Genomic DNA, 15030 nt, shown 5'->3' with positions numbered 1-15030 from the left:
TATGTTCATTTTTTTCATACAACGAAAAATGATTTCAAATTCTTTGGATGCCTTTTTAAATCAGGCTGGTACGCCTCTTCTTTCTGCAGGCTTTTGTTAGGCCATTTGATCTCAGTACTAGATAACACTTGACAGCTTTAATTATATAATAAAAATGTATGCGTCTATGAAGCAATATCCAAAAAAAACTTATCTTAATAAACTCAGTTTTTTGTCTACCCTGCATCTTCAAAATATCAATTTCTCATTAGCTTGAGGTGGCCTGATATTTACGAGTCGATTGTAACCCATCAGATGTCATAAACACAACAACGGGATCAACGTTACGGGTGATACTGCCAGGATGCTGACATATCACAAAAGCAACACCTTAAAGTTTCTTGGCCCACAGGTCAGTGTTGACTCGATCAACTGAAGGTGTAGTTTTCAGTGTGGATTCAGGGTTAAGACCCTGAATGAATGAGCTGACATGCACAAAGAATACAGGCACAGGTGTGTAACCAGCTCTGCCATACCCTCAGCAGTCAGTCAGCAGGACCTCCTTTTTAATCCCCTGCCGTCACTCAACTGAATCTCAACCTTAATCTCAGAGGTCCAAAGCTCATGGGACGGGGACTTCTAGCTTTTAACCAAGAGTTTGATGCCTAATAAGAGCCACAACACTTTGGGGTAACCTAATACCATCAGTAAGGAGTAGCTGCAATGCCCTTTAGATCCCCTAAATGCAAGACCCACCTCCTATCTTCTGAGACAAATGCATGACATACTTTCTGTTGCACAAGATAGCTTGCTCATGTACAACTTTGTCAATACAGCGCATACAATCCAGCTCCTGATTGATCGGGATTAGCTCCCAAGGCAGGTGACGCATCATATACATGACCTCATCAGTAAATGGAAGTTTTTTTGGTTGGCTTTAGTGAATATGTGCAGCCTTTCTGAATTCACTGACAGGATACAGCCGACATTACTCTTAAGGAGGTGGGCTGGCTTGTTCCCAGCAGCTTTAAAGCATACAATGAGCCGCCTGAAGCTGTCAGCTGCACCCTTTATAGCTGATAAGTGTATGTTCTCAGACACAATGACCGGCAATGAGACACATAAAAATATATTAAAAAAATAAAAATAAAAAAAACAAAACAAAACCTATTTCTCACAAGGTCCAATATATAGAAATATACACTATAATGTGAGATAAATTTAACAAAACTATATGGATTTCACAATTTTTAAAGCAATGTTCTTCAGCACCCACTGCAACTTCTTACACGTCTACCTGTTAAACTATCCAATCATTAAACAGGCAAAAACTTGAAGAACTGTAATTATTAAATCTAAATTAAATGGAAACCTTGATGACAGTCAAAGTTACCAAAGCTTTGACCGTAGTTATGAGGTTAAAGGTCAGACATTTTGACATGGGGACATTACGGCAAAATTCAGTTTTCAATTCAGTTGATTAAATTGTCACCAATTCACACTAAAAGTTATCTCAATGCACTTTACAAGACAAACCATCTCCAAAAATATGCACTTAAATGCAGTGCAATCAAATAAAAACTAAAGGTTTCCAAATGAGGAATTATTTGGTCTCAAATGGGTAATGATTGAGTAAAAGCTTTAATCTCAAATCTTTTGATGGATGCACAAGAATAAATGTTAGTGTTTTCAGCTTTTCTAGCCTCTATGGCACTTGTTGTGTTATGAGTGGAGACTTGGGCTTTCTGTGTCTCTCCAGAGTTAAGGGGAAGAAAGGTAGAAATACTTAAATACAAAGAAGAAGCTCATCCTCGTTGTCTCTAAAAAGCAAATACATGGAAGAAGAGTAACAGTAGAACAATTTAATTTAGTCTGAACTGAGCCCTAAGTGTTTTTATTTCTCAGTGTGAACAGAAAAATATTGCATAAACTGAGTTCATGAAAGGACACAAACCTGCATCCCAAAACGTAATCCTCTTTATTTGGAAGAATGGATTAAAATTCTTCCACACTGATGTGGAAGACTGATAAATATTTCCAAGTAGTGTTTATCTGACACAGTCAACACAGACAGCAAAGTACACTATAATAATTTCACAGATTTGTTTTGGATATATAGAAAAATATGTTTAGTTGAAAAGTTGCATGTAAAAACACAACATTTAACACACAATAAGAAACCTGACTTACCACTTCAGTGGGACGGAAGAATTTTGGGTCCACCCTCACGTGTACCACGCCGGACTCTTTGCAACGGCCAATCTCATTTTCATCCTTCCCCTCCCACCTGGAATACCATAAAATCCACATAAAGAAGCTTTCCACATTTTCTGTTTATACTTTTTTTGTACTCCATGATATTTTTGCAGTTTCTTTCTTTAAAGTTTTTAAGTCAAATTGGAAGCATTGCAACAGGCATTATGAACACTCAAAATACCCCTTTGTGTGATGGTTTTGACTGCTCGACAGAAAAGGAAGAAAAAAAAGGGCAGTGAGAAAAGCTTCCATTTTCAAATTTAAGGTATTGAAGTGAAGATATTAATCTCTCTCAGACAGGGATCTTAGACATTATAAAAGTGACCCGTGTTGTGTTGTATTTGTGTGCAAACACTCACACAATGGTCTTTCCCACATGTATAAAGGCCCTCTCCACAAACTCCCTCACGCTGTGAACCTCCCCCGTTGCGATTACAAAATCGTCTGGCTCCTCTGACTGCAGCATCAGCCACATAGCCTGAAAGAGACAGAAACAGGGAGGTCAAACCACAAAAAGATCATAAAGACAGTTTGGTGCTCCACTCTGGACACTGCCCAGTTCTACTCTGACAGACAGGAAGTGAACCTGCGACCTCTGAGCGGGGCACTCGCTTGTACCTCTTTCCTGACGTCACCAAGGAGACTCATGGGACACAAACTGTGGGAAAAGATGACCGATCACTCCCAGATCACTCCCACAGGCCCCAGTGTGCTGCTGCCACACACAAAAATGCACATGTGGTCTTGAAAGCTCAAGCATTAAGAAGCGCTGCACAACTGTTTTAAAAAACACTGTAATAGTGTTGCTACTCCCAAAATGCTCTGTTATATGTGGCGTCAACAGAGCAGAACTGCGGACCTCTGGGACATTTAAGAGAGCAAGAAGAGAGTCATAACAAAACTATGTCTCTAGATTTTAGAGACAGATGTCTCTAAAATCTATCTATACACACATATATATATATATATATATATATAGCATATAAAAAAATTCAGTTTAATTCAGCATATTTATTTCAATTCATACAGCAGTCATGGTGTGAAAGTAAGCCATATACTATTTCATTCTAGGCTTTACTAGATCAGGAAATGGATGTAGTTTTCTTTATGGAAAGCCATTTCATTCAAAATTAAATAAATAAATAACAGTTATTAACAAATAGTTAATAGTTCATCAAATAAAGTATTGTCAAAATTGAAATAAAAACAAAATGAATATGTTAGAATATGTTCTCATCTTAACTTGTCTTTCTGATTTGCTTTGAAAGGCACAGCTGCAAGTTTGGTGTCATGTCACTTTCTGTTATTATGTATGTGCTTGTTGTACCGCAGTTGTCCACTGGGGACAATGAGAGCAAGTTCTTTTGTGAAGAAGAAGCTAAAACCCTGTAAAGTTAGCAATAATAGCTACCTGACGAAAAGAAGTGTGGTTCACCGTGAATATGAGTACTGAACAAGAAAACGCAACAGAATATGAAAAAAACAAACATATGGTTATTTTGTCAATCACAAATACTGTACATGTATAGTGTGTTTCTCTAAGTGAATTAAGTTACTGGAATACTTGAAGTTTTCAATGCTATTTCAATTAAATGAACGGATAACACTTATTGATTAACACTTTTTACTTTCTAACTTTTCTTTATATTTGTACCGTCACATGTAATAAAGTAAAAAAAAAAAAATCCACTAAAACTTATTTCTGATAATTCGTAATAAAAAAACAATTGTTTTGTGTTCCATTCCTGTTGTCCAACGGTTTGTTGAAACCTATTTGTTAAATGTACACTTAGAAACAAATCTTAAACCATACACACTTCATTGTGCCTTTCCAACTATTAATTAGCTTAAGCAAAGCTTTTTACTCAGGGCTATTTTTCCACATAGCTGTGGTTGGGTTACTTTACTCTCTACTGTCAGCTTAGCCTTTTGCAAAACATTTTTTACCTCAACTGATGAAAATGAGGGCTGCTGCTCAACAGCTACAGGTTCTCATAATTTTTGAACAGAAATGAAAAAAGCAGAACTAATTTGCTGGAAAAACTGCCCCAGAGGAGTGTTATCAAGACAGTTTATGTGCTCCACTTGCAACAGTAGCTTGCATTGGAATCTGAACATGTGTGCATATGGTTGCCACATCAGGATGCTTTATGATGTGAAGCAGAAGCTGCCGGCCTCGCTCAGAGCATTTAGCAGATGCTATCTTCTCTCTGCAGTCATATTTATTGATGCGTCTTTCATTAATGTAAAAAATATCCAAAATGCTGGACACCAGAAACTCCTCGATTGTATTTCTGTGATCAAATTTAGTCATTTTTTTCTCCAACATTGTTTGTGGGATAAAGTTATTTTAAAATTATACATTAAACCTAAATGCAAGTTAAAATGACAGATGAATCCATTCGCTACAGTTTCTTCCTTATACACATAGAATCCAAAAGTAGATTTAGAAATATAATTGCAAAGTTCTGGACTGATTGGCTGTCTCTTTACATTTTTCTTCCTGGCAGCCAGTCTTTTCTGTTCTCCTGTCACAGTAGTTCTTCGGGCTTTCTGAAAGTTGGTATGTTACTATGGAAACAACAACTATGGAACTGAAGGACTATATTAAGGACTATATATACTAATTGTGTTATTGGATAAGCACATGGAATGCAAGCGCACACAAACACACAAGAGTGGTGATGGAATGAACTTCCTCAGGGAGGCGAAGCCTTCCTATTTGAGGATCGTTTAGGGTCATCTGACCGCTCAGCACTGATGACTCCCCTGAGCCTGACCTCTGACCTCTCACTCCTTGGCTCCTGATGAACAAAACAGATTCTCTCACTCTGTCACAAAGGCCAAATAAGTCACCTAAATGTTGGAGTGACTGAGCAACAAACCAATTAGAGCATGTTTTATAATAGTAGCATCTAAAACTGACTACAGCTGCTTCAAATATTTGTGCTGGTTAAGGTGGGGAGGAAAAAATGATCGTACATCTATTTTTTTTTGTTGATTATTGGTTTAAGATGTGAAATGTGACCAAAAAAAATCCTTAAACCCCCAGAAATGATTAAGTCAAAAATAACTTGATTCAAAGATTTTATGCCAAATAAATAATGTATGTAAATAAACAAATGTACATCATCTGTAAACCTGTAAACAATTGAATAATTACGGAACATTTTGACATTGACGAAAAAAACAACTTTATTGACATGATTCTTTGTTCTGAGCACTATTCTGATAAATTAAGAGAGCGATTCAACCCAAATCAAACCAAACGCACACAGGAATAAAAACATGTGACACAAAGAGCAGATCAACAACAATTTGAGAAATTTGCTGCTTTTAGTAGCAAGTCAAGTTTACATTATTGAATATTTTTGGTCCTGAACAAGATTTCACATTGTGTTGAGTGCAACTACAGGCAGGCGCGTAGAAGGCACAGCTGCCACAGTGGTTCTGTGTTCAATTGTCTTTTCTCTGAAGGAAGACACAAGCCGATCTATTACTGCTATTCACTTTGTGTCGAGTCTTTATTTTTCATTTTCACTGAAAGTTCTTTCTGGTTCAGTGATCCTGTGTTTGTCAGTGTCTTGCTCCTGGATGGAGCCGTCCAGAGAGCTACCGCTGCCAATAACTGTGCACACCCTGATTTTCTGTTCAACAGAAAGTACTACTGGCACAGTCCCTCTGTGTTTGGCTGTGTTTCGTTTATGAATGGAGCCATTAACTGAGCCATTAATCATGTGTACTTTCAGGATTTGTGAAAGGTGTAGCGGTAGAGCAGGCGCCTCACGTACAGAGGCTATTAGTCCTCCATCCAGAGGTGGATTCCCGACCTTGAGGCATTTCCTACATGTCTTCCCTCTCTCTATCTCTCCCTCCATTTCCTGTCTGAGAGAGTTTCATAACGGAGACAAAGAAACAACTCTTTACCTTTGTCTCTTTGTTTTTATTTCCCATAGAAAGTAACCCTGACTTGTGACTGTGCAGAGTTGTTTCTCTTTTCTGGTTAACTTTACTAACAGAGTAATGCTGCCACTGACTCTTTGTACTTTGTTTTCTCTTCTAAAAAAAATGTAATCTTACACCTCTCCTTTTGGGTTTCCGTTCGATATAATTTGTTTCCATGCAGCTGGATATGAATGAGACCCATTTGTCTTCTTAAGTGCTACGAGATTAGATTTAGTGTGAATTGGCATTATGTAAGTAAACTGAATTGAATTGCATAATTCACTTAATAAACACGTGGGACACAAATTCCATCAAAAAGCTGCACTACAGATGTTAAATCCAGTCTGAAAATTTCTGTCTTTTGTTTTGAAAGGTTTCAGCTTCTCTGTGTTCTGTGTGAACAGAATTAATTATCACTGGAAATTGTAAAACATCAAACACTGACATCTACACTGTAATACTGTTTTGATCATCTGACTGGCTGATTATTTGAACTTGTAATGAAGCAAGCTCTTTCCTTCTCCCTTTCCTGCAAAGCACGCTGATGGATGTGTAGCCCGCAGTAAACTGGATGGTCGTGATGATGGGAGCTGGGAACGCGGCTCCGCTTCTCCTGCAGCCAGAGAAAATGTTTACGGCAGGAGCTGAGTGATATGGCCTCCGCTGATTTCTAACCAGGAAATGTAATAAATAATACGATGTGTATTTTTATTGTAGAGGGAAATAAAGTGAAGTGAAATATGTGAAGGTCGTTTTATTCTTCTCAGTCTGCTCAGAGCTTTGGCTTCCGACCTTTCTAATTTTTTATGCTCCCAACTTTACGCCGACCCCTTTTCCATTTTTCCCCCACTGCTGTCCCTCCACTTTCTCAGGGGCTCACAGGATTGCGCTGCTTCATTAGCTATCTGATAAACAGCTCAGAGGTTCAGCTCCTCACACCGAACCCATACCTTCCTGTTCACATGGCCACAGGATGACCCCATCACACACCCCACACTCGACAGCAGCCAAGGCAGACCCCAACCTCTGCAACTGTTGCAAACCCCTTTGTATCTGAATTATACTGATACACACAGGGGAAAATTCATATACCAGGGGGCAAAAACTAGCAAAACACATGAAATATTATTTCAAAATTTGAATTTTGGTTCAGTTCTTGTTAGCTTGACTTCTGAAAGCAAACAAAATTTAATAGTGAAGTTTTAAATTTGGTGAATCTGTTCAACAAACGACTGTGCCAGGTTCAATACTATTATCTTACCTTTCATAAAAACAAGCAATCACTTAAAAAAAAAACTGAAACTTTGTATACAAATCTACAAAGAAAACCTAGAACTGAAGGATCTATAGAGATTGCATGAAGAGGAAAGGTCAAAGATCACATTCTCCATATGATACAACCTTGTTCAAAACTACAGACAAATACTAAATTAAGAAGGTTTTGTAAAGTATTACTGACAGAGGTGACAGTTCTCAATATAATAATATACTAGGATGCACTATACTGTATCCAACATTCCCCATCTACACACGTTAAAACAACTTCATACTTTCTACCAAACCTCTCAACCCGAGTATCCTTTTGATATAAGCTGCCACTTAATGACATCCAAGACTGACTAAATTAATGTTGGATTGTTTATGTTATTACCATTAAAACAGAAAGCACCATATGCATTAAGGCAAGATTGTAATTTGCTAACTTGAGAAGAAACTTACTAAACAAAACAAATGTTTCTATAGGGAAAAAAAACTACTTTTGGTTGACATGCACAATGTGCACTATTTCTAATTTTATCAAGATCTCAGTGCTGCAGTGCTTTACATAAAAGCACTGCAGAAAAATGGATGAGACAATGTGCCATAAAAGTTGCAAAAAAGAAAAAAAAGCACTTAAAGGAATAAAAAACTGGGGACAAACTCAGAGCACAGTCAGTTAAAACCTCCTGCTGTCTCTTCAGCTTATGCAACAGATCTGACCTCTGCCTGAGATTTTCCTGGTTTATCAAGCATGGTTTATAAAAGTGCCTGTCAATAGTGTATGGTGAAAAAAATCCACAAACCTTACACAAACAGAAACAAATGTAGAAATGTTAAAAAAACAAAAAACAAAACCCAAAACACTATCGAAAGAATTTTTTAAGCTGGCCTAAAAAAATTTAAGATGTTATCAAACTCTACAAAAGAGAAATTTTTAGAAACAAATATATGAGAGAAACAAAAAAAAGGACAGCAATTATTTACATCCAAATGCTTAGCAAATTCAAATATTACTACTGAATTAAACTTATTGTGTCTGTAATAGACTACATATCTTTTTTCCCCCTCCGTTTGTGTATCATCATAAATCCTTGGCAGATCGTCTGTCGGAGAGAGCAGACACTGCACAACTGAAGGTTGCGGGAAAATCCCTGGCATAAACCAAAGGCACCCAGCTAACTGGAAATACTCTTGAATAGGTCACAAAGAGCAATCTCAACACTATAATTCCACAGGCTGAAAAAGCAGAGAGGCATAGTGACAGAGGAGGAACAGAAAGGTTATATTTTATGAAATGTAATTACAGAATAACGGATCTTTGGATTGGAGTGTTGAAACTGGGAGTCCTCGGACTAAAATCAGATCCAACCACAGCTTAGGGAAAATGACTTATCAGACCTCCCTCCTCTGCGGCCAACTGACCCCTCAGTCCTCCCTTCTCCCCCCTACATGCCTCACTCCCAGCCTTCCCGAGGCTCACAGCCCCTCAGTCTTCTCTCCCGCTGCTTGACTCCAGCTGACATGTGGAATTGCTCACAGTAAACACTTAATAGAGTCGCTATTATGGCTGCAGAAAGCCATCAGGCCCAATCACAGCCTGCTAATGCCATTAACCCCATGGTTTCGCACACAGGTATCCACATGTGGCTAAATGCACAAAACATGCAACCAGAATCTACTCGAACCACACATGCAGTGTCAAAGAAAAACACAAAAAAATATACATAGCCTTTAAACCTTTTGACATTTTCTCACAATACAACCGATACATTTTATAAAAAGCTTATGTGGAAGTCCATCAAAAAGAAGCATGTCATTGTAGAGTCGCTTTTAAAAACTTTTTAATAAATAAGTGACTGCTTTCACCCACATTTAGACAAACAACCCAAAATAGAAATTCTGTTAAATCTCCAATGAACCTGTTTTGTGAAGGCTTGTTAGTGAACATCAGTGATCAGCAGAAGCATGACAACCGAGGAACAAAACAGACAGATCAGGAATAAAATTGTTGAGAAGTTAAAAAGACGGTAAGGTTAAACGGTTTAACCAAAATGCCAATTCTTGGGCCTCTCACAGATCCTGTTCAGTTTATCAGATAAAAATAGCATTAGCATTAGTATTAGTACCTGCAAACCAACAGTCCTCTGAAAGCGACAGGCAGACTAAGGACATTATTCAGAGAGGCAGGTAAGAGGCTCATCCAAAGCTTAGGAGGGATAGGAGGGAGACTCTGTCAAGATCTAATAGACATAAACCTAATCACAGACACACAGTTTATAGAAATTATGTAAAAACCAATACATAATTTTTTTAAAAAGCCCTAGAAACCCAGCTTAAATATTTTTGCTACAAGTAAGGCAAATGTCCAAGAAGGCATTCTAGTCTGATGTGTATGACAGAAAAGTAAAATTGCATCTTCCCCACCCTCAAACAACTAGCACTGCAGAGAAACATGGTAGTGACAGGGGTGCCTTTTTTAGCTGCAACAGGGAAGCTAAAAAGTCGAAGGGAAGATGGAACCTTTTAGGGGTCGCTAAAGGTCCATCTTCCAGAAGGAGACCAACCCAAAGCATGCAGTTACAAATACAATGGAATGGTTTAGTTCAAAACATATTTATGTTTGAAAGGCGCAGTCCAAGCCCAGGCCTAAATCTAATTAAGTGTCTGTGGTATTAAGTAGTAAAACTCTCTACACAATTTGACTAAGATTCATTTCTCTTGCAGTGAAGAAAGGGCAACAATCTCAGCCACTGAAGCGTAAAGCTGGCAAATGTACCCCAGAAGAACCTCATCACAGTTTTTAGATTTATTCATAAAAAATTGTGAAACCCATACATACTACGTTATGTTGTTTTGCAAAAATAAAACAACAACAAAATACACTGAAGATTGCGCTTATAGAAGATTAAAATATGGGGATAATGTTTAGGTACAAGAAACCTTTGCCTGGTAAAATAAAACACAGTCCCTGACTGTGGAACAGTGTTTCAAGAGGTTTACGTCCCAGACGTTTCCAGATCATTTGTAGCTTTAGACGTTCTCAGCTCAGTACCATAGCATGACTGCAGAGCTGCCAAACAACAGTGTTAAAGCCAGAAAAATAAGTTGAAAAATGATCTTATTTTGCCACGGACCAGATCTGCGTCTGCTACCATTCAAAAAGCAGACAGAGCTCCAAGTCTGCCCGCCCCACCTCTTAGCACTGATAATGAGATTAATGGCCTCCACTTATGGCTGTGATATGAGACATTCACGTGGCTATCCACCGACGTGCACTTTAACAAGAAAAACAAATAAGGCGTCACATTTGAGGCGAAACAAGGTCATTGTCGTGTACGTCATGAGGCGGTCTTATCAACTGCGCTTTTCGGGCAGACATTCATCATATGCCACAACTTTCCGGACACATGGGCAATCATATGCAGCCATCTTGCACTGGGATTAGGCAAACAGTATTGAAATTACAAGTCTAAAACGGCCTGAGGCTCTGTACCAGACTGATGCTAGATAACCTCTTCCTACAGTAGACATTTATACATAACTAAGTCTTACTTTATGTGCCTACTTTTTAATTTAACATTAATTTTTATCACACAAATTAAGAAAATGCTAAAGACCATGCCGAATTATTGGTCACTGATGTCGACTTTCACAACAGCTGATGTTTGTCATGGGCCAAAAACATGGGAAAAAGTACAACTGGTTGAACCACCTTCAGCAGCAACAACCTGAACTAGTAATTTTCTGCAAGTCTATCAGTCTTTTCCATTGTTTGTAGAATAATTTTGGCTCACAGTTCTTGATACACCGCTTCACCACTTATATAACCCAGTTTGTGCCTAGCTTCAGTTCTCAGACGAGCAAAACAAACCCGAATCGTCCCTCCTCCAGCACCATGCTTGACAGCTGGTTTGAGATGTTTATGCTGATAGCCTGGGTTGGCTTTCTGCACACATGGCACTGTGCTTTGTGGCCAAACCTCTCTATTTTGGTTTCATCACTCCAATGGACTTTGTTCCAATATGATCCGTTGCACAACGGTAACTCCGTTTTAAAAATTAGTCTTTCCCCTGAAAATCTTTCCAAGCAAGCTATCATGTTTAGTCTCCCAACTGCTAAGAACATTGACACTTACAATGTTAACTTGGAACAAAAATGTAGAATAACAAAGCAATCAAATTCCTGCTTTTGAAAAGGAGTCAGTTCATCTCTCAGTTAAACTGCTTTAATTAGTAGTAATCTCCTGCTAAATTTGACTGATAGCTGCAGATCTTAAAGGGTTCAATGCAATCCTTGAGTGGGTTTTAATTGATACATAAAACACAAACGTAATTCTAGTTTAAGTTATTGATCTTTTTTCTTAAGTCATTATTCTATCCATACAATTCACATGAAACTTCATCAGGGGTGATTAGTAGGGTGACATAATCTCAGATGGTGAAGAACATTTGTTTGAGCAAACTGTCCAAATCTCACGGGAGAAAATGTTTGTGACCAGCAGAATATTGACTAACATGAGTATTGATGAGTTTAACAATGGCGCTTGACAAACTGCGATGTCTGTTACAGGTTTTCACTAGTGTTGACTGACTGTATGTTGTGTTTATGATGTTTTTTATATTTTCATGATGTGAAGCAGTCTGAACTGCCTTGTTGCTGAAATGTGCTACACAAATACACTTAACTGATTGATTTAGCAGCTTACTGGAAAAGCATAATCATCTTGAAGAAATTAGTACATAGCTGTATATATATATATATATATATATATATATATATATATATATATAGCTATTTGTGTGTGTGTGTGTGTTAAACAGCATTCCATAGCAGTGGAAGGTAATCTTAAATACTGGATTAAGAGAAGAATGAACATGTCTGACAGCTGCCACCGACACTGTTTGCTCAAAGGATCCTGTTGTTCTTTCTGCTTCTACAATCGGAAAAAAATCTTTTGACACTTCCACTTTCCCTTTGCAGCTCTGGTTAGGTGTCAGTGAAGAGAAAACTGAGGTTGTCTTGCCTTTCTAAACACAGTTATATGACACACAACTTCTGCTGCCTCAACAATGGCACGCACACATTCCAGACAAGTACAAATATTTTGACAGCCAACTATTGTTCAGTATTTAGGTAAGGAAGATTCATAGAAAGTAGTTTTACTAATGATTTTTTTCTTGGTGTGTGACATCAAATAAAGTTAACCTGAATAAATATAAAATGCAGCTACCCAAAGCAACCTGATAGAAGGTGAACAAGTAATTACCTCCCAAAAAGTAATAAATGGTTGTGGCACAAGTGCGAGGCAAGTGTTGACATCAAGTTTTTGAAATCACTGGTCATATTTCAAAACTGCTGGGGAGGAATTTTGACATATTACAGTTTTTATTTTGTTTTATTTTTGAGAAATGCCCTGGTACCAATTGTTTGTTCCATGATTTGTAGTTCTGGCTCAGCGATTTGGGTGTCATTATGGTTTAACAAAACTACAAACCACATCATGCAAGACAGCAAGAGGGTTTCCTGTTTCTTGTAGAATTGTTTTTATCCAATCACGTTAGAGTTTTAGAATCATAACAACCAGTGAAAGGTCACAGGAGAGCATATCAATTAGATTTAATCCCTGACTTTATCTAGACCTGTGTAAAGTCTTAGATTTTCAGCTTCTTTTTTTCCCTAAGAGGTGGACTTGCAGGTAGGCTTTGGATAAGAAAATGTATTAAATTTAATGATAATAGGTTTAGGTCTTAAGAGATATGGATAAATTCCCCATACTAAATAAAAAGTTTAATTTAGTTGTGTTCAAGGTTTGTCTGCCTTGTATCAATGTTTGACTCATGAAAATATTACGAAATTTGACTTGACTTTTAATTTCATCCTTTTCTTGAGCTCTCTTGGGGTTTATTTTTTATTTTTTTACATCCAGATTTCTTTTGGTATCTGCTTCCCAAAAACCTCTGAGTGAGTAAAAGCTAGAGGTGGCTCTAACAGAAATACAGGCTGCTCCACTACAGGCCAAACACAGAGGACCCAAATCAAACAGCTTACAGCGGGCCAGGCCAGCAGAGGTACAATGGTAGCAGACTAAGCCAAACAAGACCAAATTGGAGAACTGTCCAACCAGATTCAGTGTAAAATCAAGTAAGAACCTCAATCGTTTAATATGAGACTACATTTACACGCATGTACACGCACACGCAGTAGCATGCTAACAAACGAACTTTCCCAGGCTCCACCTCAGGGAGTGCACATGATCCAAAGTGCTGCTTCAGAGCTGTGATTTTTAGCAGAACAACTTCTTTTTTAGTTCTTAACCCAGACAGCTATTTTTAGAGATATTTGAAATCACTAACCCCTCCACCCCCAAACTTCCAAACACACATTCCCCATCTCCACTCACTCTTAGCTCTGCTCTCCCTTGTTGCATTTTTACCAAAAAAGTCAGAGACTGCAGCAATTTTCCTTGTCGGACATCCAGACTGTCTGGCAGTTCATGTCGAACACAGAGGAGGCTATATTTACAGTCTGACCTCACCCTGAACACACACGCAGGCTCTCACACACATGATGCTTTAATATGGTCGGGAATGACGCAGGAATTACTGGACTTTGGCTTTTTCTGTTTCACTCTGACTGTGTTTCTGCTGGCCGAGCTTCCAGCAATTCGCACCAGCAATTAACTTCACATTACTATAAAGGAAAGGTCACAAAGGCGGACAGAGATACATCTCACTGTATGGTACGCTGCTTCTTGAGTCCATCTTCAATTTTTAATCACACAAAAGCCAAACACAACAGTCAAAAACAAAGGAAGTTTAACTGTCTGCTTTGGTCAGATGAAATTAAAATTGAGCATTTTGGTACAAAAAACAACAATAAATAAATAAATAAATAAAATGTTGAAAAGTACATCACAACTTACTACAGACTAAGGTAAAGAGCATGCTATGTTGTAAGCATATTCCTTTCCAAAAGTCTTGGAACCTTGCTTAGTGTATGGCATTATGAACTATTTGAAATAAAAGTATAAATGGGTGACTTCTGACAGAAAAGTCAAACTGGATTTTAATTGGATCTTTTAGCAGGTTGATGATCTGATCCCTGTGGACAAATCAATATAAAAACTAATGTGACAGAAAACACCCGTCAGAGAAAAGGTTGTTCTGATCATTGGTACAAAAACATGGTAGCAAAAACTTGAACAGTGGTTTATTTACTCCTGTATCTTGCTCACCTAGTAGGAAAGATGACGTGGCTTTAATGTGAATTTTCACAGGATATGACAAACTTTTGCTCATTGAGTAACGGCTGCATGCTTTCACTGTTCCTTGAGAAAGGAAAAGTTCTGTTTGCACAAGAAGCTCTGTGGGGAAACTTTGTGGTGCAAAAACAAAAGTCAAAACCTGAACACAAGAGCAGGAAAGACTTAAATGTTACAAGTGAGTTTGTAATGTTCACCGTTTGGCTGTTGCTGCCGTATTATATTCAATAATACTTTGTAAACATTTTCAGTACAACATTGCCACAAATGTGAGGATAATAATATATCTTGGTGGCAATGTAATGGTTTCTTTGATGCTCTCTTTGATT

At 37.9% G+C, this 15030-nt stretch overlaps 1 protein-coding gene across 1 annotated transcript in view; it reads right to left on the bottom strand.

Moving 5' to 3' along the window:
- Window positions 1-15030, bottom strand: part of gmds (GDP-mannose 4,6-dehydratase) — a 173784-nt gene that overhangs the window by 45166 nt on the left and 113588 nt on the right. The window contains exons 8-9 of the mRNA XM_081606187.1: window positions 2595-2713; window positions 2170-2266 (exon numbers count right to left, since the gene is read on the bottom strand). Of these exons, the coding sequence (XP_081462313.1) occupies window positions 2170-2266; window positions 2595-2713 (216 nt within the window). The remainder of the gene's footprint in view (window positions 1-2169; window positions 2267-2594; window positions 2714-15030) is intronic.

This window comes from Poecilia reticulata, chromosome 4 (genome assembly GCF_904066995.2).
Source record: "Poecilia reticulata chromosome 4, P_reticulata-male-v2, whole genome shotgun sequence".
Classification (NCBI taxonomy): Eukaryota; Metazoa; Chordata; class Actinopteri; order Cyprinodontiformes; family Poeciliidae; genus Poecilia; species Poecilia reticulata.
This window is presented reverse-complemented; position numbering and strand designations above follow the sequence as displayed.